This window comes from Megascapheus bottae, chromosome 25 (genome assembly GCF_031878675.1).
Source record: "Megascapheus bottae isolate mThoBot1 chromosome 25, mThoBot2.hap1, whole genome shotgun sequence".
Lineage (NCBI taxonomy): Eukaryota > Metazoa > Chordata > Mammalia > Rodentia > Geomyidae > Megascapheus > Megascapheus bottae.
The window spans coordinates 7,682,591-7,706,937 of NC_143533.1; the positions used below are offsets into that span (position 1 = coordinate 7,682,591).

Consider the following 24,347-nt stretch of genomic DNA (forward strand, 5'->3'; position numbering starts at 1 on the left):
CCAGTCCTGGGCTTGGGCTCAGGGCCTGAGCACTGTCCCTGGATTTTTCTCAAGGCTAGGCTCTACCACTTGAGCCACAGCACCACTTCTGGCTTTTTGCTACGTATGTGGTACCGAGGAATCGAACCTGGGTCTTCATGCATGCTAGGCAAGCACTCTACCACTAGGCCAAACTCCCGGCCCTACTACAGGTTTTTAAAATGAAACAACAGCAACTGCTCAGTATCACTGTATGCATACCTAAATTTCTATAGGTTGTTTTCCTGCAAGTTTGGATAAAATGATACCCTTGTCCTAGTATTAGGCTCTGGAGTGTTATCTCTCATCTCTGGAGTGTCATTACATCACCGCAGGGAAGGAAGGACTGCTGTGGCCTCACATCAGTTTAAGTCTCTGCTCTTTGCTCGGCTAGGCAAACAGCAAGCAGGTTGGTCTCTCGCCCTCAGTGTTGTTCATCTATGAAGTAAGTGAATAATAATTAGTTCATCTCAAAACTCTTAGCTATGTATGTAAGCACTTGGTGATTTTGTTTCAACTTAGTAAAGACTAACCTCATTAAACATATGAAGCTAAATAGGAAAGACAAGGGAGGAAAGCTCTGTTTAGTCTAAACATACATTTACATTTTTACAATTAAACTCTGCATTAGATATTGATGGTGAGAACTGGAAGAGTCAGTGTTACTCTTCTCCCTAATTCTGATAGGGCACAGATGTGATAATAAAGTCTATATGCAGCTTCATTGAAAATGATTACACATAAAGTGTTAAAAGCAAAAATAAAAACATCTGTTAAATAAATTGAGCTATCACCTTGTTTTAGGTGGCACAGAGAGTAAAGCAAAGCAGTCACCCAACTATTAAAGCATCAACATGTGAGATTCATTTTTCTAATTTGCTGGTTCTCATCCCTTGGGAATTAGAGAAAGGAGAAATAGCTTTTTTCCTGTCCCTATTTACTTGTGTTTACTTATTTCTAAAAGCTTTATTGAGGCCTATTTCACATATCCTATAATTTGCCCATCCTAAGAAGCTGTATGAACTGTCAGTTCAGTAATTTCTATAAAATTTTCCTAAAAGGATCTCCATAATTATTCTTTAATCATTCTCTACCTCAACTCCTTCCTCTTCCTGCCTCCCCGCTGCAAGCCTCTTCCTTCACCCTATCCACAGACACAGTCATTTATCTACTTTGTCTCTATATATGCTTATTCTGGACTTTTTTTTTCTTGTTACCAGTCCTGAGGCTTAAACTCAGGACCTGGACACTGTCCTTGGGCTTCCTCAAGGCTAGTGCTCTACCACTTGAGCCACAGCACCACTTCTGGCTATTTCCATGTATGTAGTACTAAGGAATTGGACCCAGGGCTTTGTATATGCTTGGCAAGCACTCTACCACTAGGCCATGCTCCCAGCCCCTGGACTTTTTTTTTTTTAACCTTCTTATCTTAATTGTAATCATATATCTATTGATATATAACTATAAGTATATATCACTATATAATCTGTCTTCACTACTCCAGATAATCTGTGTGAGATCATGTAGTATTTGTCTTCACCTGTCTTATTTCTCTTACATAAAATGTTCTCCAGATTGATCTATTTTGAATGACAACAAAGGATTTCACTCAGGATTGTATAGTATTCCACTGTATAAATATATTTGAATATATATAATGTGTTAGGGAAGAGTTTCATTCTATGTGTTATTTAATTTACAAACATCAAGGCAATATAAATTCAAGAGTTCTCATGTTCTAAACTTAATAGACCCTAAATTGCATTTATTGAGTATATGCTATTTGAATTGCTCTTATTTTTTTCACATAGTTGAAGGTGCAGATTTGGAGAAAGGTAACTGAAATTTTTTTCTAGTTTCTTTATACCCAGTTTAGGACTGCTGTGGCATTGGTGGTTATATTAGTCCTTTGTCTTTGAACTTTGCCCCTTAATAACAAGCGAATTCATTATGCTTTGTGTTTCTCTCATTTAAAAATAATAACCAGTTTGCTACTTTAAAAAATACACATGGATGATGGCTGATTCCTATGTTGGTTGTTCCTTCCCCTTAATAAAACAATCGTTGTATGCTTTTTTTGTCTTTTCCCTTTTGTTATATTTTATTTTATTTTTGCCAGTCCTGGGGCTTGAACTCAGGGCCCAGGCACTGTCCCTGAGCTTCTGCTAGCACTCTACCATTTGAGCCACAGCACCACTTCTGGTTTCTTGAGTGGTTAGTTGGAGATAGTCTCACAGGGACTTTTCTGCCTAGGCTGGCTTTGAACTTAATCCTCAAATCTCAGCCTGTTTAGTAGCTAGGATTATAGGCATAAACCATTGGTGCCAGGATACTGTTTTACTTCTGTAGGTACATTTTCTCACTACAGTAGTAACCTCCTAAAAGGTTTAGTTATAATGGAAAAGGTTGAATTTGCCTGACTTTTTTGCATTTAAAATTTGTCAAGAATATCTTCGTCAAACAAAAATTTGGGTTGGCTTTCAAAGATAGTGAACACGCCTGAATATAAATGGATTTGGACTCCATTATTAGTATCTTCTTTTGTTTCATTAATTGAATTAGTGTCTACACATTTATCCCAAGGATTACCCACTGCTTTTGTATTTTACTAATGGCTTAGCCTTATTCCTTTCTTCCTTTTAGCATACAAGTTAAAAATTCAAAGATTCTTAAAAACTTCCCCTTCCTACAAAGTACTTAAGCAGTAAAAAATAAATGAAGCTGTCATTTTTTTTCTCTGTATTTGATCTTTTCTGGATAGATTTTTTTATTCTACTATCTTAATTTATATATAATGAGTTGTATTCCTTAAAAAAAATTAGCACTGTTTGAAACGAAATGTACTATTTTATTTATATAACTATAATCCCTTGAACATAACCTTTACAATAAAATAAAATTCAAAGAAGAAAAATAAGGTAGTAGCTGGGGGTGGGGTACAGTGAGATTCTGGATTTATGCACAAATAAATAAGAGAGCACCATTCACTTAGAATATATTACCTTTACCTTTGTAATCGGTTGGTCAGAGAAGAAAATATCCAAATGAAGAACACTTTAGAATCCTTAGCTAAGGGCAGTAGCCAAAATACCCAGTCTAGTATCTCACTGAAAAAAAAAATGACTAATAAATGTTGTTTTTTCACATTCATTGGTAATATTGTATTTATTTAGATATCCTTGGAACAGAAGATCTTATTGTGGAATCAGCTTCCAGTGATGCTGTGAGATTTTACCCATGGACCATTGATAATAAATATTACTCTGCAGATATTAATCTGTGTGTTGTACCAAACAAATTCCTCATCACTACAGAGATTGCAGAATCTGTCCAGGCCTTCGTGATTTACTTTGACAGCACACAAGTAAGACTTTGCTTTCTAGGGAGCCTTGAGTAGAATTTTTTCATATCTTTTCTTTTGGTGTTTTCTTTGAATTCTTAATAGGTCATTTTCTGATTTTGGTCCTTTATGTACTCCCTCCAGAAATCAGGTCTCGACAGTGTCTCCTCATGGCTTCCACTGACAGAAACATGGTTACCTGAGGTGATGATCTTGGTCTGTGACAGAGTGTATGAAGATGGTAAGGCCCTCAAATGGGATGTAACTTTTTTTGTGTGTGTGGTGTGTGTGTGTATGCACGTACTGGTGCCAGCACTGAGACTTCAACTAAAGGGTTGAGTACTGTTCCTTAGCTTTTTTTGCTCTAGTTAAGAGCTCTACAACTCAAGCTACAGCTCCACTTCTGGCTTTTTGCTGATTAACTGGAGATAAGAACCTGGATCCTCAGATCTTAATCTCTTGAGTAGCTATGATTACAGACATGAGCCACTGGCACTCATCATGGGAGAGAATGCCATAGCTTCTAGAGAGAGTACCTCCATTTCCTCAACTGAGTCATATGACTCTGTTCGGAAAATACTTTCAGCTGCTATATTTCTCTTTAGAATCTTGGGTTAATTCTATTGCTTCCAAAGGGGTATTTTTTTTCCTTTCTTAAAAAAAATATTATCATTAAGTAGTTGTACAAAGGAGTTATAGTTCCATATGTCAGGTTATAAATAAAATACTGCTTAAACATTGTCACCCCTTCTTTAGTTCTCCCATTTTTCCTCTTTTATCTTTGCTGATTTCATTTATTTATTTATTTATTTTTGCCAGTTCTGGGCTTTTTCTATGTATGTGGTACCAAGGAGTTGAACCTGGGTCTTTGTGTACGCTAGGCAAGCACTCTACCGCTACGCCAAACTCCCGGCCCTCTTTACTGATTTTTGATGCGTAGAGAATAAAATTGATGCTAAAGGGAAAACATTAAGATCTGTTGAGAGTATTGCAGGGGCTGTCTATCATACATATTTTACTTTTACTTACAAAAATTGCTTTTTTGCATATTATTTTAGGAGTAAACCGACAAAAAGCTCAAGAATGGTGCATCAAACATGGCTTTGAATTGGTTGAACTTAGTCCTGAGGAATTGCCTGAAGAGGATGGTAAGTACGTGTCCACATGAAGTGTGGCATTTAGGTTGAGGTGGGGTAGTTTATTTTAATCCAGAAAAGAATCATAGTGAGCTTATCAAACAGCTTTTCGCCACCTATTTGAAAAGATTTGAACAGCAATTCACTTTGATTTTATAGTAATATAATAATTGTCTACTTGTTTGATCACCCATTTTGGACTTTTAAAATGTTTATTATTCATTTTAGTGGATAATAGTTATGGATCTAAAATTGTCATCATTTCCCCAGTCCCCTGTTCTTTCCCAAATGCCAACCAAGGAAGGTTGATCTTATATTCATAGATAGAATTTATATACCTTCTTTGAATTCAAAGTAAATTAAGGTTAAAATCCTGGGAACCTCAGAGGTACTTCATACCTACTAATGTATATTTGAGACACTTGAAACCAAAAACACACCCAGCATTTCCCTATGGCCTCCCAGGCTCCACTGTTACCTGAACCATTCATTCCTGTTTTTCTCATCTTTGCTCCTTCCAGATACACTGTTACAAGTCTACTAAACCTTGTAATTTAGCATTCAGGTAAAACATGAATACAAATGTTTGAATTCCCACTGGACTGTCATAAGAAAAAAAAATGCAGTCCTAGCACTGTGGTATTTCAGAGATTGGAGAGGTTCGTTCAGTTGGGAAGTTTCAAGAAGCTCAGCACCTTGGCGCCTCATGTGTCAGCTCTTCCATGGGAAGAACTGACTGGACATGTGTGGAAGTGGCACAAAAAAGATGCCAGAACAACCAATGTGAATGCAAGCACAAAGTAAAGCATAAGTAGTCATTACATGAAACCTATGTATTTTAAAAAAGATAGTTAGAAATACTTTTCTACTACCTAGTCAGAATGTTTAGTCTGAATTCTTAATATTTTTTTAAAAAAATTATTATTCTTTAGGAGTTGGATCCTGGAGTAAAAAGGCAGAATTTTGATAATGTGTAGAGGTCCACTCTGATAATCGCATCAAATTGGGTGGTAGAGATTGGCAGTATCACAGTTTAAGGCCAACCTGGGGAAGAAGTTCAGGAGCACCAATTCAACAACAACAACCAAAAAAAAAAAAAAAAAAAACTGAGCATGGGGATACACATGAGTAATTTCAGCTGTTTCAGTGTTATAAATAGGAAGACCATGGTTTTAAGCTGCCCTGGGCAAAAAAACATGGGTCCTTAGCTGAAAAAAAAATAACAAAAGGAAAAAGGACTGGGGCTATGGCTCAAGTAGTAGAGCACCTGCACAGCAAGCAAGCTTGAGGCCCTAAAGGCTCCTCTTCATTCCTATTATTTTGTTTTTGGTGGTACTATTGGATCTTGCTACCTATTTGGGGGAAGTAGGGGTGGGGGTGAGGGCCTCAAATCATGATCCTCTTTATATCTGCTCCCTAAGAACCTGTGGATTGCCCCTGTAATCCCTATGCCTAGCCACTTTGCTGAGAGTGTTAACAATGAGTATTTTCTCTTTCCACATTTTTAAGTCTCTTAAAACTTGTGACTGACTTTGTGAATGTAAGCATGTGTGGAGTTGCTTGTTTCTGGCACTAGGATTTTCTGTTCTTTCTATTGTTCTCAAGAGATAGGATTCCGCTCTTACCATTTTATTGTCTCTGATCCTTTGTAGTACTATTCTCTGTGCCCTTTGAATAGTATTTTTGTATTTAATTCAGTTTGATTTAAAAAAAAAAATAGGTCATGATGCAATCCAAGCTGGCCTAGAACTTTGTGTAGTCCAGGCTGGCCTCAAACTTTGTAGACTCCTCCCTCAGCCTCCCACATGCTAGGATTACATACAGGCTTGTGCTACTTACTCTATATTTGGTAATTATGTGTGATAGAGTTTTGGATATATTATCTTTAGTTAAAGTAAAACCTTCCTAGAATTTTTAAATATAAAATGTTCCCAAACCATTTTTCTTTATCACTTATTTGCATGCAATGTGACACCTTTAAATGTAAAATGTCATATTAGGTTCTAGTTCTTCATTGCAGACTGCTTTTTTGTTGCCTGAGTTTTACACCCAAAGTATCATTCTCTCAAGAATTGTGTCACTTGTAAGACTTAAGATAAATATACCTCTTAAATCTTCATCCAAACACATGTTACAGTGTGAAGTAATGAATAAGCAAGACAGTTAAGCCACAAATGTTTGGAAATATGACCTCAGAGATATATAAACACACATATATGACTGTATGTATATATATATATAAGCATATGTAGAAATACATATGTTTCTTTCCTCGCTTAGATGATTTTCCTGAGTCTACAGGAGTAAAGCGAATTGTGCAAGCCTTGAATGCCAATGTCTGGTCCAATGTAGTGATGAAAAATGGTAAGTAACTTGTGTCTGAAAGCAATTCCCTTCCCCCATTTGTCAAAAGTTTTAAATTATTTGGATATGGGTGAACATTATTGGACCTTAAGATTATTGAAGCTATTATATTTATTCCAATTCACAGGTGTTCATTTAAAGAAAAGCCAAAAGAACATTTCTAGTGTTTTCAGTGTTTTGTTTTGTTAGTATATGTTTACTAGTTAATTCCATGAGGATATAGACATTACCTATGATATGCCTACCATTGTCTTTGGCTTTAAGAATTACCTAAAATTACCATATTTAGCCTCTGCCCTTAAGAAGTTTTTGGTTCACTTATGGTATTCAGTTGGGTAGTTTTCAAAAGCCAGGTGGAATTGTGCACTTTGTGATTCATCCCTGTAATCCTAGCTCCTTAGGAGGGTGAGATCTGAGGACTTGGGTTCTAAGCCACCAGTACCTGGCCAACTACATATTCTTACAAAGTTCATATGATTCCTAAAAGAAATATGATTTCTAGGATGGAGAGGGAAGAGAAAAATTCTTACTCTCTTTATATATAAAGCATAGTTATATATGTAACATATACTTTTTTTTTTTTTTTGCCAGTCCTGGGGCTTGAACTTAGAGCCTAGGCACCACCCTTGGACACTTTTTGCTCAAGTCTAGCACTCTGCTACTTGAGCCACAGCACCACTTCTGGCTTTTTCTGTGTATGTGGAACCAAGAAACCAAACCCAAGGCTCTGTGCATGCTAGGTGAGCACTCTACCACTAGGCTATTCTCCCAGCCCTACTTTTTTTATTTTTAAATACAGAATATGTATGGTAGTAATATTTCACAGGGGAGTTAAGTAACATTTAGAAGGAAAGAAAATGTCCCTGGGGGTATGCCATAAGGAAAGCAGTTTAGACTAAGCTGAGGGATCTGATAGTATGTTTCCAGCTCTGCTCCAGCTACTACTGCATTCGTTGTGATGGTCATACTTCAAGGGCGGTCAGGCCGCAGGACTGGCAATAAATAAATAATGAATGAAGCAAAATTTTTGTAAAGCATTAATGTATAAAATATCCAATCTTTTGAGCAACATTCATGTGCAAGCAGTCTGTTTTAGATAAATGAAAACAAATTCTTGTCCCAATGGTAGGTGTTGCGACTTCCCTAAAATATAAACAGTAGACCATAATGAACTTCTTTATTGGTTTATTGAATCCTCCATTATTTATCAGAAAACATTAAGCACAAGTCTTCCCAGCTTACTAGAATTAGCCTAATACCTGTCTGTAAATTCATAATCCATTTGTGACTCTTTAAAGTATTGAATTTAAAGTTCTTGTTTCTAAGCTCTATTAAATAACTGGAAAAGAAAATAATTAATTTTTGAGGTATTGTTAAGAAAGGCTAAAGAATGCCCCTTCGTCATAGATTTCTTTTTTTTTTTCTTTTTTTTGGGGGGGGGCAGTCATGGGGCTTGAACTCAGGGCCTAAGCACAGTCCTTGGGTTTTCTCAAGGCTAGAGCTCTGCCACTTGAGCCACAACACCATTTCCAGCTTTTTCTATGTATGTGGTACCTAGGAGTCAAAGCCACGTCTTTATGCTAGGCAAGCACTCTACTACTAGACCAAACTCCTGGCCCTTTGGCATAGATTTCTAACGTAGAAGGCACTTTACAGCATGATAAGCAGCTAACTCATTTTAGAGATCAGAAAGTACAGTAATGATCAATTGATTTGATTAAGATTATGCAGGTAGGGGAGCATTGAATGAAATCCACCAACCCATTTCTCTCCCCTCTGCCTTTTCATAATGCAGTAGCAATAAGGGCACTAAATATTTTTGCTACTTTTTTATTTCGGTAAAATATACATAGCACAAAATATATTTTTTTTAAATCTGAGTAGGTGGGTAACATGGGCATGCCTATATAGTACAGAACATGGCTCCTGCTCCTAACTCTTTACCATCATACTTGGCTTCTTGCAAGCAGCCATTTAAAGGAAGAGGCATCTTAGCTGGGTGCAGAGGCTCACACCTTCAATTCCAGCCTCTTAGAAGGCAGAAGTCGGGAAAGAGGATCAGAGCTCAAAGCCAGACCCAGCAAGAAATTAGTAAGACCCCAGTCTCAGTCAGAAAGCCAGGTGCAGTGGTGTGTACCTGTAATCCCAGCTGTTGGGGAGGCTATAGGTAGGCTTAAGCAAAAGATGTAAAATCCTACCTGAAAAATAACTTAGGCAGAAAAGAGCTGGAAGCATGGCTTAAGTGGTAGAGCAGCTGCCTAACAGTAAGAGGCCCTGAGTTCAAAATCCAGTCCTGCTTAAAAACAAACAATAATTGGATGACAATGGTTCATGCCTGTAATCCTAGCTACTCAGGAGGCTGAGATCTGAGAATGTCTGGAGAAAGCCTGCCAGGGCACTATAGTCTGTGAGACTTCTTATCTCCAGCTAACCACCAAAAAAGCTGAAGTGGAGCTGTGGCTCCTGTGATAGAGTGCCAGCCTTGAGTAAAAAAGCTAAGAGTACCCAAGTTGACTTCAAGCCCCAGTACTGGCACCACCAAACAAATAACAGAATGAAGCATTTAAAATAGAATATTTTGGTTTGGTAAAAACATATAAGTAACATTGAATTGCATTATTGAGTTGCAGTCTGATCTGTCACACTTAAGAAATGCCCAAGAGGGTGGGGGGTGTGTGGGGGGGGGGAGGGAAATGGGTACCAAGACATGTGAAAGGGTATCAATGTATGTGAATTAATGCACCTTCTATCTGACAAATATCATGTAACCCTTTTACTAATTACAATTAAAAAAAATTAAAAAAAAAAAAAAGAAATGCCCAAGAAGCAGTGGCGGAGGGAATAGGGAGGGGGTGAGGAGCTATCCGGCTCGTGGCTCACACCTGTAATCCTAGCTACTCAGGAGGCTGAGATCTGAGGATCAAGGATCAAAGCCAGCTGGGCACAAAAGGACCTGAGACTCTTATTTCCAATTAACCAGTAGAAAACAGAGAAGTGGGCCTTGGCTCAAGGGTAGGGTGATATCCTTGAGCTGAAGAGCTCAGGGACAGTACCCAGGCCAAGTTCAAGGTCCATGATCCACCAAAAAAAAAAAAAAAAAGCTGAGGATTTGGAAGGCAAAGAAATTCATGAATTGAACTTAAAAATTACTGAAGTTCAAATTCTTCCCAGTAGCAGAATTAAGGGCTGTCTTACAGCAATAGTTGATCACTCTGATGTTGCCTTTTGCACAAAGAGCTCTCGTGTATCTTCCTGCAAGTGAAATATCTTTCTACAAGTGGAATCCCTCTGTTAAGTCTTCTGTAGATGCAAACAACTGCTTCTAAACCACACTGACCACAAGGAGGAACAGTGTTATATGTCTGAATAAACATCCCCAGACTCTGAAAGTGTCAGTGCAGGACAAAGCCTAGGTCTGTGTGTCCCAGGCTATTGAGCTTGGGGAGCTTTAGTGCCCTGTGTTTGGCCTAAGCACAGACAGGCGCAACCACAGGGTAGCTGTCAAGGATGTTTGGCATGGAAAGTAGCGGGCAGCAGCAGCACTGACTTGATGGCTACTGCTTCCTTCCCTGACCATTAACCTCAGGAGAGAGGTCAGGCCCATCAGGTCCCAGTTCAGGTATCATCCCTGTTTGAAAGACTAAGGCTTGTTTTGAGTAAATGACAAGAAGGCTCACATGCAGGGAAAAGGGGTGTAGGAAGTTTTCAATGGCTTTTAGGAAGAATGAAAATGGGTTCAGGAAGGGAATGAGGAGGACCAGGGAGAGGAGAGGAAGTTGTGTTGGCTTTCTTTTTTTTTTTTTTTTTTTTTGCCAGTCCTGGGCTTGAGCTCAGGGCCTGAGCACTGTCCTTGGACTTTCTCAAGGTTAGAGCTCTACCACTTGAGCCTCAGCACTACCCAGCTTTTTTCTATGTATGTGATACCGAGGAACCTGGGTCTTCGTGCATGTTAGGCAAGCACTCTACCACTAGGCCAAACTCCCCGCCCTGTGTTGGCTTTTTAAAGAAGAGTTCTTTGACTTGATTACTGTTAGACTCTTGGGATCTTGCTTCCAGGTTCTACTCTAAGGTGTGTTTCTTAAACCTCTGAGCCTGAGTTTCTCCCGGAGTGCTTGGCAAATGCTGAGATTCCTTGGCCCCTGTCTTAAGATGCTGACTCTCAAGTAGAGTCCTTGAGTACTGGAGTGATTTAGGGAACCATACTAGACCAGTGTTCTGATGCTTTCCATCAGTCCCAGACATTGTGCTCAGATTTGTCCTCTCCTGTGTTAGAAGCATCTAATATGAGAATCCTTTACTGTGAATGGCTCATTCATATCAAGATTAAAGCTTATTTCAAATAGGATGTGGTTTTTTTGTTTTGTTTTTGTTTTTTTGCCAGTCCTGGGCTTTGAGCTCAGAGCCTGAGCCCTGTTCTTGGACTTTGTCAAGGCTAGAGCTCTACCACTTGAGCCTCAGCACCATTTCCAGTTTTTTTCTATGTATGTGGTACTGAGGAATTGTACCCGGATCTTTGTGCATGCTAGGCAAGCACTCTAACCACTAGGCAAAACTCCCGGCCCAGGATATGTTCTTTTTATCTGACTGGCCGGGTGCAGTGGCTCATGCCTGTAATCCTAGCTACTCAGGAGGCTAACATCTGAGAATTAAGGTTCAAAGCCAGCCCAGGCAATACAAAGCTGCAGTACAAAGCCAAGAGACTCCAATTAATCACTAGGAAATGGGAAGTGGGGCTGTGACTCAAGGGGAGGGCAGTAGCCTTGAGCTGAAGAGCTCAGGGACAGCGTCCAGGCCAAGTACAAGTCCCATGACCCACAAAAGAAAAATGTTTCTGACTGTTTAATTCATAGTGACTTAAAACGTCAGTGCTAGTAGAACCTTTGCAAGTAGAACCTCAAAATGGCCTCTTTTTCTTATTTTTGGTGGTACTAGGGATTGACCTCAGAACTTTGAGGCTAGGCAGGTAATCTACCTCTTGAGCCCCACTCACAGCCATTTTTGCCTTTGTGATTTTTGAGAAACCAGCCTAGACTACCATTCCCTCTGAATACTTCCATGTAGCTCGGGGGTTGGGGGGGTAGGCACATTTGTCCAGCAGCTATTTCTATTTGTGCCTGGGGTGGCTTTAACCCTCAGTCCTCCCAATCTCTGCCTCCTAATAGCTAGGATTATAGATGTGAGCAACCAATGCCTAGCCAGAGTGACCTTCGTTTGCTTCAATGGCCCCACAACAAAGATTACTTTTGATCTAGCCTGATATTCTCTGACTAAAAAAAATGTTCAGAGAGGATGTGTATTACTATAAGGAAATACTGGAGGTTGTTACTTGGAAGGGAGAAAAGGTTTATTTAGCCTCATTGATTCTGAGGTTTCAGTCCATGGTTGTTCATTTAGCCTTGGTGCTTTGAGCCGGTGGTGTCATAGTACATGATGGTAAGATTGCATGGTGGAAATAACCTCTTCACCTTATGGTGGTTCCAGTCTTGGTAACCCCTTCCAGCTTCCCTCACTCTCCAAATGAACTAATTTCCTCTCACTAACCACCACCTCTTAAAAGTTCTCTACCTCCTAATTGGCTAGGGACCAGTCCTTTAATATATGCCGTTTAGGGGTGCATTTGAGGTCTAAACATTAATAGTATAACTGCCAATAGCTTTTTTTGTGGTTAGCACTTGATTAATGAGGAATTAACCTTTGTTTCATCATCACAGTAACTGTGTGTGTGCTGATATATCGACTTAAACTCCATCCTTCAGTGTCTTGCGTGACTTTTGTTTTTGTATTTTCCCACTTTATTCATACCTCCAGCCCAGCTTTTTGCCAGTTAATTGAAGATAAGATTCTCCGTCCCGATGGGCTTTAAACTTCAGTCCTCTGATTTCAGCCTCCTAAGTAGCTAGAATTATAGGCATAAACCATAGTAATGATGCCCAGTAATTTTAATAATTTGAAATGTCAATGACAGCTTTGGGCATAACTCAGCTGATTAGAGCTTGCATAGAGCCAAGCTTGAGGCCCGAAATTGAACAACAAAATGTAAATAAAAGATTCAATGACTTTCCTTTTCTTTTTAGATAGGAACCAAGGCTTTAGCCTTCTCAACTCATTGGCTGGAACAAACCATAGCATTGGATCAGTGGAGACCTGTCACTCAGAGGTAAAGACTTTCTTGGATCTGTTCGCCTCTTTGGCTTTGATTTCTTCTTGTCATTATGAATCTTTACACCTTCTGGCTTTTTTTTTCTTTTCTATTTAAGAGGTGACAGGGAGTATTAAAAATAGATGACAGAAGAGTGCAAATAGCCCTGCAGCCCTGGCTTGGATTAACAGAAGGCTAGTTTAGTACTGAGAAAGCAGTCAGCCCTTTCAAGAGTTCTACAGGTTGAACTGCTCAGTGTTTTGTGCTAGAGACCTTTTTGAAATATTGTAGAGTTTCCAGGAAGCATAAACTTGCTTCCAGATCTTAAATAGGAAAAACATTGATGGTCCTTTTTGTTTTTGTAGTACATTTTGGTTATGAAGGCTTATCCCAAACTGTTGGGTCCCTGCCCAGAATGAGCTGAAGGTGCAGTTTCTCCATAGTGCTCAGGTCTCAGGTGTAGGTTCACCTGGGTCAGCTAACCTGGCTCAGTCAGCATGTTGGAGCTGGGAGCAGTGTCATGTCATGCTGTCTTTACAGGGGTCTTAATCATCGGCCTCTAATGAAAGCTGCTTGTAACCAGGTGCTGGTGGCTCATGCCTGTAATCCTAGCTACTCAGGAGGCTGAGATCTGAGGACAACGGTTCAAAGCCAGCCTAGGCACAAAAAGTCCATGAGACTCTTTTTTTTTTTGCCAGTCCTGGGCTTGAGCTCAGGGCCTGAGCACTGTCCTTGGACTTTTCTCAAGGCTAGAGCTTTACTACTTGAGCCTCAGCACCATTTCTGGCTTTTTTCTATGTATATGGTACTGAGGAATCGAACCCGGGTCTTCATGCATGCTAGGCAAGCACTCTACCACTAGGCCAAATTCCCAGCCCCCATGAGACTCTTATCTCCAGTGAACCACCAGAAAACCATAAGTGCTGTGGCTCCGAGTAGTAGAGCACTAGCCTTGAGCTGAAGAGCTCAGGAGCAGGGCCCAGTCCCAGAGTGCAAACTCTATGACCCACAGAAAAGAAGAGACAAGAAGGGGCTGGGAGTTTGGCCTAGTGCTAGAGTGCTTGCCTAGCATGCAGGAAGACCAGGGTTCGATTACTTGGTACCACATACTTAGAAAAAGCCAGAAGTGGTGCTGAGGCTCAAGTGGTAGAGCTCTAGCCTTGAGAAAGTCCAAGGACAGTGCTCAGGCCCTGAGCTCAAGCCCAGGACTGGCAAAAAAAGAGAAAAGAAAAGAAAGCTGCTGTGTTAGATCTTAAACTATGCACTTACGTTTTCATAGCCTGTAGCAAAATTACAACACTTCCTAGCCTTTTTTGGGGGGTCGGGGAAGTTGGGGAATACTTGTAAATTAGTGAGTTTGTGTTTTTTTTTTTTTTAATCAGGACTTGAACTCAGGGTCTGAGCTTTCTCAGTTGAGGCTAGTACTCATATGAGCCATAGCATCACTTCCAGTTTTCTGGTGATTAATTGGAGATAAGAGTCTCACAGATTTTCCTGCCCCAGCTGGCTTTGAAACACAGTCTGCAGATCTCAGCCTCCTGAATAGGTAGGATAACAGATGTGAGCCACCATTTCCTGGTGCCTTTTATGTTTAAATGTGATGATCTCTTGGGGCCAGGAGTTTGGCCTAGTGGTTAAAGTGCTTACCTAGTATGCATGAAGACCCGGTTCGATTCCTCGGTACCACATATAGGGGAAAAAAAAAGCCGGAAGTGGTGCTGAGGCTCAAGTGGTAGAGCTCTAGCCTTGAGAAAGTCCAAGGACAGTGCTCAGACCCTGAGCTCAGCCCAGGACTGGCAAAAAAAAAAAAAGTGATGATCTCGATCCTTGTAGACTGCTTCTCTCTAGCCAGCCAGTGTGAGCTTTTTTTTTTTTTTGTGGGACCTATGAAGGAGCCCACTATTAAATTGTTGCTTCTGTGTTTTTTTCCTTCCCAGCAGCCTCATTTGCCAGCAGCAGAGAGGACGGACTCTGTCCTGGGCCAGCGGGGTGATGCCAGTAGCACAGCAGAAGCCCAGGTGGACAGCATTGTGGGTAAGCCCCTTCTGAGACCACAGAGATCACTGTGGCCATAGATAATGGGCAAGAACTATTGAGGTGGGGGCATGGAGGATTTGGGGAGTACAGGTTTTAAACATGGAGGAGGGAAGAAAATGGACACAGTATATCCTGCGTGAATGTGAGTCCTTGCCCATGGTGATCAGATAAGGGAATAATAATAAATATATAACAGAGTGGGTACCAGTTCTTTCTTGATGTTTTCTCAACACATCTTGATTCAGATCATCTTAGTCATGGCAGAACCAGGTGGTAAAACAGCTTTAGTGTCTATAATCACTGGTTTTGGTTTTTGTTTTCCATCGTATTTAATAATAGTATTATCGGTGACAAGAATAATGCATCTTTGCACTTCTAAGTCCTCTCACATCCTTTTGAAGTTCTTGTACAATCTACTTTCTCATGTGATAATGAAGTTTAGTGGAGCAGCTGTTTCAGAGATGACCTTGAAGGCTAGAGCAATTTAATAACCTGCCCAAGGACAGGGAATACAAGGAACAGAAACTGGAATCCAGTGTGCTTCCAAAAGCCAGGACGCCTGTTGTTTTTATTGGGAAATGGCTGCCTATAGCTCAAATGCAGTGATAACTTTTAAAATAACCCCCCCCCTTTCTGCACTATAAGATAATCCATTTAGAAAGCTCATGATTGACAATAGAAACATTAAAAGCGGAATAATTGTGTATATATAATCTCTTTTTCTTCACTTGATTCAACCTTACATCTCAGTTGAGTCCTCACTATATTGGATTTTAAACCTGCTGAAGTTTCTGCCATTAAATCATTAAACATCTGGAAGGATGGGGTGGGGCTGGGGGGGTCAGTCAGGAGCAAACCAGGCAACTTTAGAAATAGCTCCTAGTCTGGAGTGCCTAACTCTAAAAGTAGAGGAATAGCAGGAATCCTGAACTCTCATTAATAAATTCCTTTTTCACAGGGACATCAGCTAGCAATTCAGAAAGTACATATAAATATTTGTTGAGCCAGGCACTGGTGCCTCACAGCTGTAATCCTAGCTCCCCAGAAAATACTTTGTGCTTTGAAGCAGGCCAAGGCAGAAAAGCCCATGAAACTCCTGTCTCTATTCCCAGCAAAAATCCACAAGTGGAGCTGTGATTCAACTGGTACAGTGCCTGCCTTGAGCAAAGAAGCTCAATGGCATCACCTGGGCCCTGGCCTTGAGTTCAAGCCCTAATGTCAACAGAATCAGTCAATCAATCAATAAGTGTTAAAGAGAAAGAAAATATATTCCAGATAATGAAAAACCCTTCTCTAATAAGAACTAGAGCCAGGTGACAGTGGTTCACATCTCAAGAGACTGAGATATAGAAGATAGAATTTTAAGGTCAGCCTCGGTAGAAAAGCTGTGAGACTTTTTTTTTCCTTCCAGTCCTGGGCTTGAGCTCACGGCCTGAGCATTGTCCTTGGGTTTTCTCAAGGATAGAGCTCTACCACTTGAGCCACAGCACCACTTTCAGCTTTTTCTATGTATGTGGTACAAGTCCCAGTCTTTGTGCATGCTAGGCAAGCACTCTACCACTAGGCCAAACTCCCAGCCCCAAGTTGTAAGACTCTTATCTCCAAAATAACCAGCCAAAAAGAAAGAAAATCCCAGTTGGAGTCATGGCTCAAGTGGTAGGGCACTAGCTGAGCTAGCAAGCTAAAGCCTAGAATTCAAATCCTAGCACGAACTACAACTTAGTTACCCAGGATTTTAATGTGTAAGCAAACCACAATGCATGTTAAATGCCAAATTATTTGTATGACATTGTGGTTGATGCAAAGAATTGTCATCACCTTTGCCTTCCAGGAATTTACAGTCCAAGTTTGCAGTGAAGGTCATGAGTGCTAGAGTTCTGTGTAACTAAGATTATGGGCTCCAATTATGGCTCTACTGCTAGTAGATATGACTTGAGTGCTTTATTAAACTTCTGCCTCCTTTAGTAGTTTCCTCTTCCATAGAGTAGAGATTACAAATCTATCCTCTAGGGGTCATTTAAAGATGAAGTTAAAGTAGCCAGTAGTGCAGGTATTCAAGTTCATTTTCATTGCATTGCGTTCTTGGAAGTGGTGCAGGGGGTGGGGAGAGGTGTTAAAGGTGAGCACCTATGCAAATACTGGGACAGTCCTGTGAACTGTCAGGAAGGAGACCTGGGACCTGGGACCTGGGATGGTCAGGAAGGACACTAACGATACTGTGCTGGAGTCCGTGGCTCGCACCTGTAATCCTAGCTATTCAGGAGCTGGAGATCTAAGGATCTCAATTCTGGGCCAACCCAGGCAGGAAAGTCCATGAGGCTGTGTTTTTTTTTTTTTTGGTTTTGTTTTTCTTTTTCCCTGTCCTGGGGCTTTAACTCATGACCTGAGCACTGTTTCTGAGTTTCTTTTACTCAAGGCTAGCATTCTACTTCTGGCTTTTAATTAAAAAAAAAAAAAAGCTGGAAGTGGCACTGTGGCTCAAGAGGTAGAGTACTAGCCTTGAGCAAAAAGAAGCTTAGGCCCAAGCTATGAGTTCAAGCTCCAGGACTGGCAATAAAAAAAAAAAAAAGGTGGGGTGGGGCTGGGTTGGAGAGGGGGTTGCAAGTTGAATAAAAACTAGCTTTGAGAAAGACACAGTAAAGGATATATAGTAAGAACGTAAGAATTTGAATCAGCTCTGCCTCTGAACTGCCTGCTGTAATGTAGGTGAGTTCACTTTTCAGATATGCATTGTGGATTATGGTATCTGCCCTAATAAGAGTAGTTTATCAGTAGTGGAGGCGAAAATACTTATAGATTTGTGAGTTTTATGTTGTTGAATTAACATACCTGATTCAACCTGGAAAGAGTGTGGCCCTCAGAGTTGTCCACTCAGCAGCTGTGACCTTGAGCAAGTGACTCCAGTGCTGAGCTCTGATTTTCTTTTCTTGTTGTTTTTTGGTTTAGGGGTTTATTTTATTTTATTTATTTATTATTTTTTTGCCAGTCCTGGGTTTGAGCTCAGGGCCTGAGCACTGTCCTTGGATTTTCTCAAGGCTAGAGCTCTACCACTTGAGCCTCAGCACCACTTCCGGCTTTTTTCTATGTATGTGGCACCAAGGACTCGAACCGGGGTCTTCGTGCATGCTAAGCAAGCACTCTACCACTAGGCCAAACTCTCGGCCCTCTCATTTTCTTTTCTGTAAAGAGGAAGTCGTAAGCTGGGCACAGATAGCTCACACCTCTTAATTGTAGCTACTCCAGAGACTGAGATCATGGAATGGAGGTTTAAAGCCAGCCTAGGCAGAAAAGTCTTTGAGACCCAGCAAAAAGCCAAAGTGGAGTTGGGGCCCTAGTGGCAGAGCTTCCAGCCTTGAGCATAAAAGTTTAGGGTCAGTGCCCCAACTGAATTCAAGATGTAGGATTGACAGTTAAAAAAATAATAAGAGGAAATAATATTCCTTAGCTAACCCAAATAAGCTATTGTTTATTTCTGGGAACCCAGCAGGGTGAGGCCCTACCAACTGTAATGCTGATACATTCTGAATGCTCTGCCATCAGCCCTTCCTTAAAGCTAGCATCTATTGCCCCTTTATCTTCTCGTGGCCTTCTCTTCTATATAAATAACTTGTGACAATTTCTTATTTCAGATCCCATGTTAGATCTGGATATTCAAGAATTAGCCAGTCTTACCACGGGAGGAGGAGATTTAGAGAATTTTGAGAGACTGTTTTCAAAATTAAAGGAAATGAAAGGTAATCAGTGCCATGTATCAAGCCTATTTGCACATCAATGTCCATCTATTTTATGTAATTATGGGATCTTATTCTATAACTGCTAGATTGGATTCTGAGTTCTTGTCTCAGTTGTCTTTGATAACTTCTCAACTTAGGACTGTCATCCTCTGTTGAGAAAATTCCCTCATTCTCATTCTTCTTCCTTTCCCTTCTTCTTGAGCCTACTCCCTCCCTCTCTCTCTGTCTCTCTTTCCCCCTTTCTCTCTCTTTTAGTATCTCATTAACATAGCATCTGTAGGATCTCATCGTATTCTTCACATGGTTCCTATCTGGCAAACTTGGGAGACTGAGCTTCCTATCAGCTGCAATGTCTATGCCATAAGCATGTGTCTTTGAACCCCATCTCCTGTCTTCTAGTGTTAGAACATCCATACAACCAGATCCTTGGTTGCTATTAGCCAAATCTCTCACGATATATTTTCTCCCTAGACAAAGCTGCGACTCTTCCTCATGAGCAAAGAAAGTTGCATGCGGAAAAGGTGAGATAATCAGTCAGGTATTTATTGTATCTACAAAAGCCCCAGTGCTTTTCATAATATAATTATCTATAGCACATGTGTTCCTCTTTGTATGTGCTTTTCATTGGATAGTACCTTATCCCTAGTTGAACACAGCAGTAATACAATTACTGAAATCAAACTAAGATGTCTCAAATATGTGTTAACTTACACTGAGACTTGGGGGAGAAAGATTTGTGTCTTTCTGACAATTGGACTGGCCCACTCTTGGCTGTTGGGTTTTGTTATTACCATGGTAACACATGTTCCTGACAGGAAACTAACACTGTCAGTGGATGGTATTCTATTATTCTCTATATATTATTCTATATATGGTATTCTATATATATTATACTGTTACAATTTATCCAGTTTGTTGTTGACACTTAAGCCTGCAGTATGAGCCTTCTTTGTTAATGAAGCTCTGCATATTCTTACCCATCTCATTTGCATGCAGCACTGATCTTGTCCACATCTGGGGCTTTATGCTAGGGGCATCCTGGTCAGAAGTCCTCAAGGGTTTTGATACATGTTGCTGGAGGACAAAGGGGAGACTGAGACCTCATTGAGCTCAAGGTGTGATGTATGAAATGAGCCGGAAACCAGGCAGCAGATGTTGCCTAAAACTTGTTGCATGCCTCTCTCCACAGGTGGCCAAAGCATTCTGGATGGCCATTGGGGGAGACAGAGATGAAATTGAAGGCCTTTCTTCTGATGAAGAACACTGAGTTATCCCTGCTAGGTTTGACTAACAGATGCTCAGTTCCTCACCTGAGACTCTGCCCTACTCAAGCCAGTCCTAATTGGCCAAGATTCAACTCTTCATGTTGGCTGCCTACCCTGGTTTTTAGGGCCCCTTTGATTTTAGCCTTGAATAGGGAACTCAAGAAAAATCATTTTTCTCTTTTCAGCGGAAAGGAGTGAGAAGTATACGATGAGAATAATGTGCGAGTTTCTCAAGTCCTGTTTTTGTTTTAGGAATGGCAGTAGAATGAATCTCAGGAGGTCTGTGAGTTCATTGCAGCCATTCCTGCCAGCTTTTTATAGCATTCCCACATTCGCATTTAATTGTGAACAACTGTGGGCAGTCTTTCCTTGGTGGGAGATTTTTGTCCCTGTTCAAGGAAGTTATACCTTGAGCTGTAACGCTTTTGGGGCAATAAAGGAGGCAGTTCTAGAGTGTGCTGGGGAGGGGAAGGGGGAGCAAGGCAGACAAACTCAGTGGCCCACAGATTTGTCTCCAACCAAAACAATGGTTTGGGCATTTCTTTTGAAGTGTCTCAGGCTACAAAGAATTAAAAAACCACTGTGTATTTTTAGACTGTAAGAAGTGAGGCAAAGGTTTCCTGCTATGGTGGGGCTAAAACAAACCCTGAGTTGTAGTCAGGGGCAGAGGGCTGTGAGTGAGAGAGAGAAGACCCAGGGGCATCTTTGGGGAAACCGAGCACTCATTGCTGAGCTTGTGGTGACATTATGGGGAAGACCTGCCCTGCCTGAGCCTTCTCCTTGACCATTTGCAATGCCAGCCTTGAGTATCCCCTCTTCCTATCTGAAAGCCAAACAGAGGCGATTGCCAAAATAGTATCACAGAGCCGTGGGAGAGGGTATGGCACGATAGGTGGCACAGTCCTGAGCACCTCGTTTTACTCTCGGGGCTTTTGGTTGCCGTCTGGCCTTCAGGGCTGCCCCCGAGGGAGAGCCCTTGGTACTTTTGCCCTGTGTCCTGTTTGGGTCAGCTGCAGAGCAACTTACCTCAAAAAGGAAAGTTTTTGAAGTCCATTGGAAAGTGCCACAAATAAAATCCTTGTTTCCATCTCTGCTGACACTTGTAAGTCATTACCTTCTCTGTGTCCTCAGCTCTAACCAGGCCCAGCTCCATAAATGAATGGCGCTGGCCTACAGGCTGAGGACTGGTTCTGGCCTTGTGTGAGTGCTGAACCCATTCTCTTAGCAGGGAGAAACCCGTAGACCATCAGCAGAAGTAAGCTCCCCACTGCTCTGGATTCCCCATGACTGTCACTGTGGCACGGGAGGCAAGTATATGGAAGAGAGGCTCCCAGAGCCACTGAGGGGCAGCCGTCCAGGGGCTCAGCTGGTAGCTGGCATACCTTTGCCCCCACCTCTCCCCCCACCCCCCTGCCCAGGTCTGGTCAGGTTCTCCATCATTCTGTCAGTTGGTTGCTATCTCAGAGATGACTGTTTCTTCAAGGTGATATATTTTGCCTCTGGGTTACCAGAAAGGTGGAACATGGGGTTTTTTTTTCCTTAAAACATGGAAGACTTTAGAAAACGTAGTAGATCACATGGCTGGGAGACACAGACTAGGTGGGGAAAAAAAAAATGCTGTGAACTTATTTGGTAGATTTGCCAAAGCCAGGTAATTAAAATGTGACTTATTATTTGTAAAGCCTGCTGCTGTGTATTGTTTTGCTTCCCAGTACAGGGTAGGGTGGGAAAACTTTACCAGATTCAGTGAAGTTAATCAGTTTGTGAAACTCATTATTTCCAGTCCCGTGTGTGTGTGTGTGTGTGTGTGTGTGTGTGTGTGTGTGTGTGTGTGTGCGCGTGCGCGCGCGCACGTGTGTGTAATATTTGCTTGTATTTTTAAGACCTCCACTGTCTGGGGGGGCACATGGGGAGATGAGAGTATCTAGGCCCATGTTCAGAAGAGTGATCTTGAGCCAGTGCTCCAGTAACCATTGCGTCCTCTCTAAAGTGACCTGTACACAGGCCACACACGCTTAGTACATCCAGCTTGGATTTTCTTTTTTTTTTTTTTTCTGTGCCAATACTGGAACTTAAAACCAGGGTCTGTGTGTTATTCCTTAGTGTTTTCCATTCAAAGCTGGCACTCTACCCCTTGAGACATAGCTCTGCTTGTGTGTTTTTTTTTTTTCTTGTTAAATTGGAGATAACAGTCTCATGGTTCTGTCCACCTGGGCTGGCTTTGAACACAATCCTCAGATCTGTCTCCTAAGTAGCTAAGATTATAGGTGTGAGCCATTGACACCTGACTTTCCACTTGGAGTTAAGGTAAGAAAGCACATTTTCTTTCAAACATTTCTCTATGTGTTTGGCACACAATAAGTAGTTCCTTAATCTCATTTGGAAAGTATGTTCGTATTTTGTGAATATTAACCAAAGTCTGAAGATCCACAAATATTGGAAGGTATGGAGAAACGCAAATATACTTCTTCCCCTAGAGAAAGTCATGGGTTATGTAATTTTATAGTGATGAAGACATACATATTTTTATAGTCGTAAAATCCTCTGTCCTGCCAGAGTATGAGGAGATTGACAGAACCAGTTTGCTTGCTCTATTTATAGAAGTTGGCCACATCTGTTTGAGAGAAGCTGGAGATTGAGAGAAGCTGGACTTAGCTGGCTGAGTGATGTGGGATGTGGTTCAAGGACTGGAACGCGTTAGGCCACTCCTGTAGATGACTTCTAACACAAGAAATGGGATCCATTGCTAATTTTATGCTCCCATTGTGGACAGGTGGGGATAAATGCGTGTGTGTACACGCATGTGCATGTGCGCGCATGGCCTGTCAAATTCTTTTAGCATTGGGCCCAGCTCTGGCTTATAGCTGCAGTACCCCTCTCTCTGCCTTGGCCAGTTTGGCCAGGGTAGAGAACAATCTTAAGAGAACCACTGTCTAAGGGTAAGATGAGAGCTCTGTGGACTATTCTGAGCTTGGATGTTTACTAATGCAAAACTAAATTTAGCAAACTTGTATCTAGTGTGGTGAGGGTTCTGATTCACCAGACATCTAATAGATGTAGACAGGCTTTGGTGAAGGTTCTGATGGGAGATTTATTCTTCAGATCCTCCACCTAAACCTGACAGTGGAACTCCAGCATTAAATCACTGACTACAAACCATAGGTAGAATAAGTACCCTGAACCCATTACCTTAGCTTGGTTTGAAAATAAGACCCTGTTAAACTTTTCCCTATAATTTACATATTATATAAGTCAGATGAGCAGAATTTAGGTCTGGGGTTTGGATTCCACTTGCAGAGGGGACTTAGAAGTTCTCTGGGTTTCATAGTTGGTCATTGCTTAGGCTTTTCCTGACACCACGGGTCTTGCTCTTTGTGAATGTTCCTCAGAGCTAGTTCTAATGTCAACAATATCTTGCTTGGTTCTAAGTTTAGGTCTTCTGGTTTGCAGGATCACCCCCTATAGTTTTTTTTTTTCTTCCACAACTGAAGCAGAAATAGCAGTATTTGGGGCCTGTTCTCGGAACATTACTGAGCCCCATTCCAACTCTTTACTGATTTACAGTTTACTTTGTTTCCTTTTGGGCAAGTATTGACTCAGAACCTGGCCATAGCAGTTATTACTACATCTTTGGAACACAGGCTTGGGGGAAAAAGAAAAGAACGTTTTTCTACAACCCTCGTGTGGTATTTGGGCGTTTTTTGAGACAGTCTCACTATTTGGCCAGTCTGGCCTTGAACTAGCGATCCACTTGCCTTAGCTTCTCAAGTGCTGAGATTGCAGACGTGAGACACTGGTATGTGTTGCCTGTTAATGTGCCCAAATACTGTCTGCCTTTAACAAAGAACTCAAGTAGCATGGGAGGTCATGTGAAACCCCCACCCCAGAAAACCAGCTTCTAAGCAAGAAGAGCCCCAGCTCCTGTCTTGATGAAATGACTTAATCTTCGCTGTTGTTATCAATCAGGAAGCTTTAATGCTGCAAAGATGCAGGCTCAGTGAGCCTGTTGTACGGAAGAGAGGTTTTGTTTTTGTTGCTTATGGTGCTGTCTCTAAGCTGTCTTTGCTTAAGGCTAGCTATCTACCACTTTGAGCCACAGCACCTCATCCAGTTTTCTAGAGGGTTCATTGGAGATAGAGCCTCATGGACTTTCCTGCCTGGGTTGACCTTGAACCTTGATCCTCAGATCTTAGCCTCCTGAGTAGCTAGGATGACAGGTGTGAGCCACCAGTGTGTTAAGATTCTTTTTTTAATCTGAAGTTCAAGGGCATTACCTGTATCACTTGTGTTTCCCTAAAAAGAAGCTCCCAGGAA

The 24,347-nt window shown here is 41.2% G+C and overlaps 1 protein-coding gene across 3 annotated transcripts in view; it reads left to right on the forward strand.

Moving 5' to 3' along the window:
• The window catches only part of Aagab (alpha and gamma adaptin binding protein), a 34,319-nt gene extending 13,197 nt beyond the window's left edge, over positions 1 to 21,122 (forward strand). For 2 of the 3 annotated variants that reach the window (XM_090358137.1, XM_090358140.1), the window contains exons 2-10: positions 3,192 to 3,382; positions 3,503 to 3,599; positions 4,417 to 4,506; positions 6,775 to 6,858; positions 12,933 to 13,015; positions 14,935 to 15,031; positions 18,664 to 18,768; positions 19,240 to 19,289; positions 19,958 to 21,122. In XM_090358137.1, coding sequence (XP_090214263.1) covers positions 3,192 to 3,382; positions 3,503 to 3,599; positions 4,417 to 4,506; positions 6,775 to 6,858; positions 12,933 to 13,015; positions 14,935 to 15,031; positions 18,664 to 18,768; positions 19,240 to 19,289; positions 19,958 to 20,035 — 875 coding nt within the window. In that variant the 3' untranslated portion in view covers positions 20,036 to 21,122. The remainder of the gene's footprint in view (positions 1 to 3,191; positions 3,383 to 3,502; positions 3,600 to 4,416; positions 4,507 to 6,774; positions 6,859 to 12,932; positions 13,016 to 14,934; positions 15,032 to 18,663; positions 18,769 to 19,239; positions 19,290 to 19,957) is intronic. The other variant, XM_090358138.1, reaches the window with a different exon arrangement.
• The last annotated feature ends 3,225 nt before the right edge of the window (positions 21,123 to 24,347 follow it).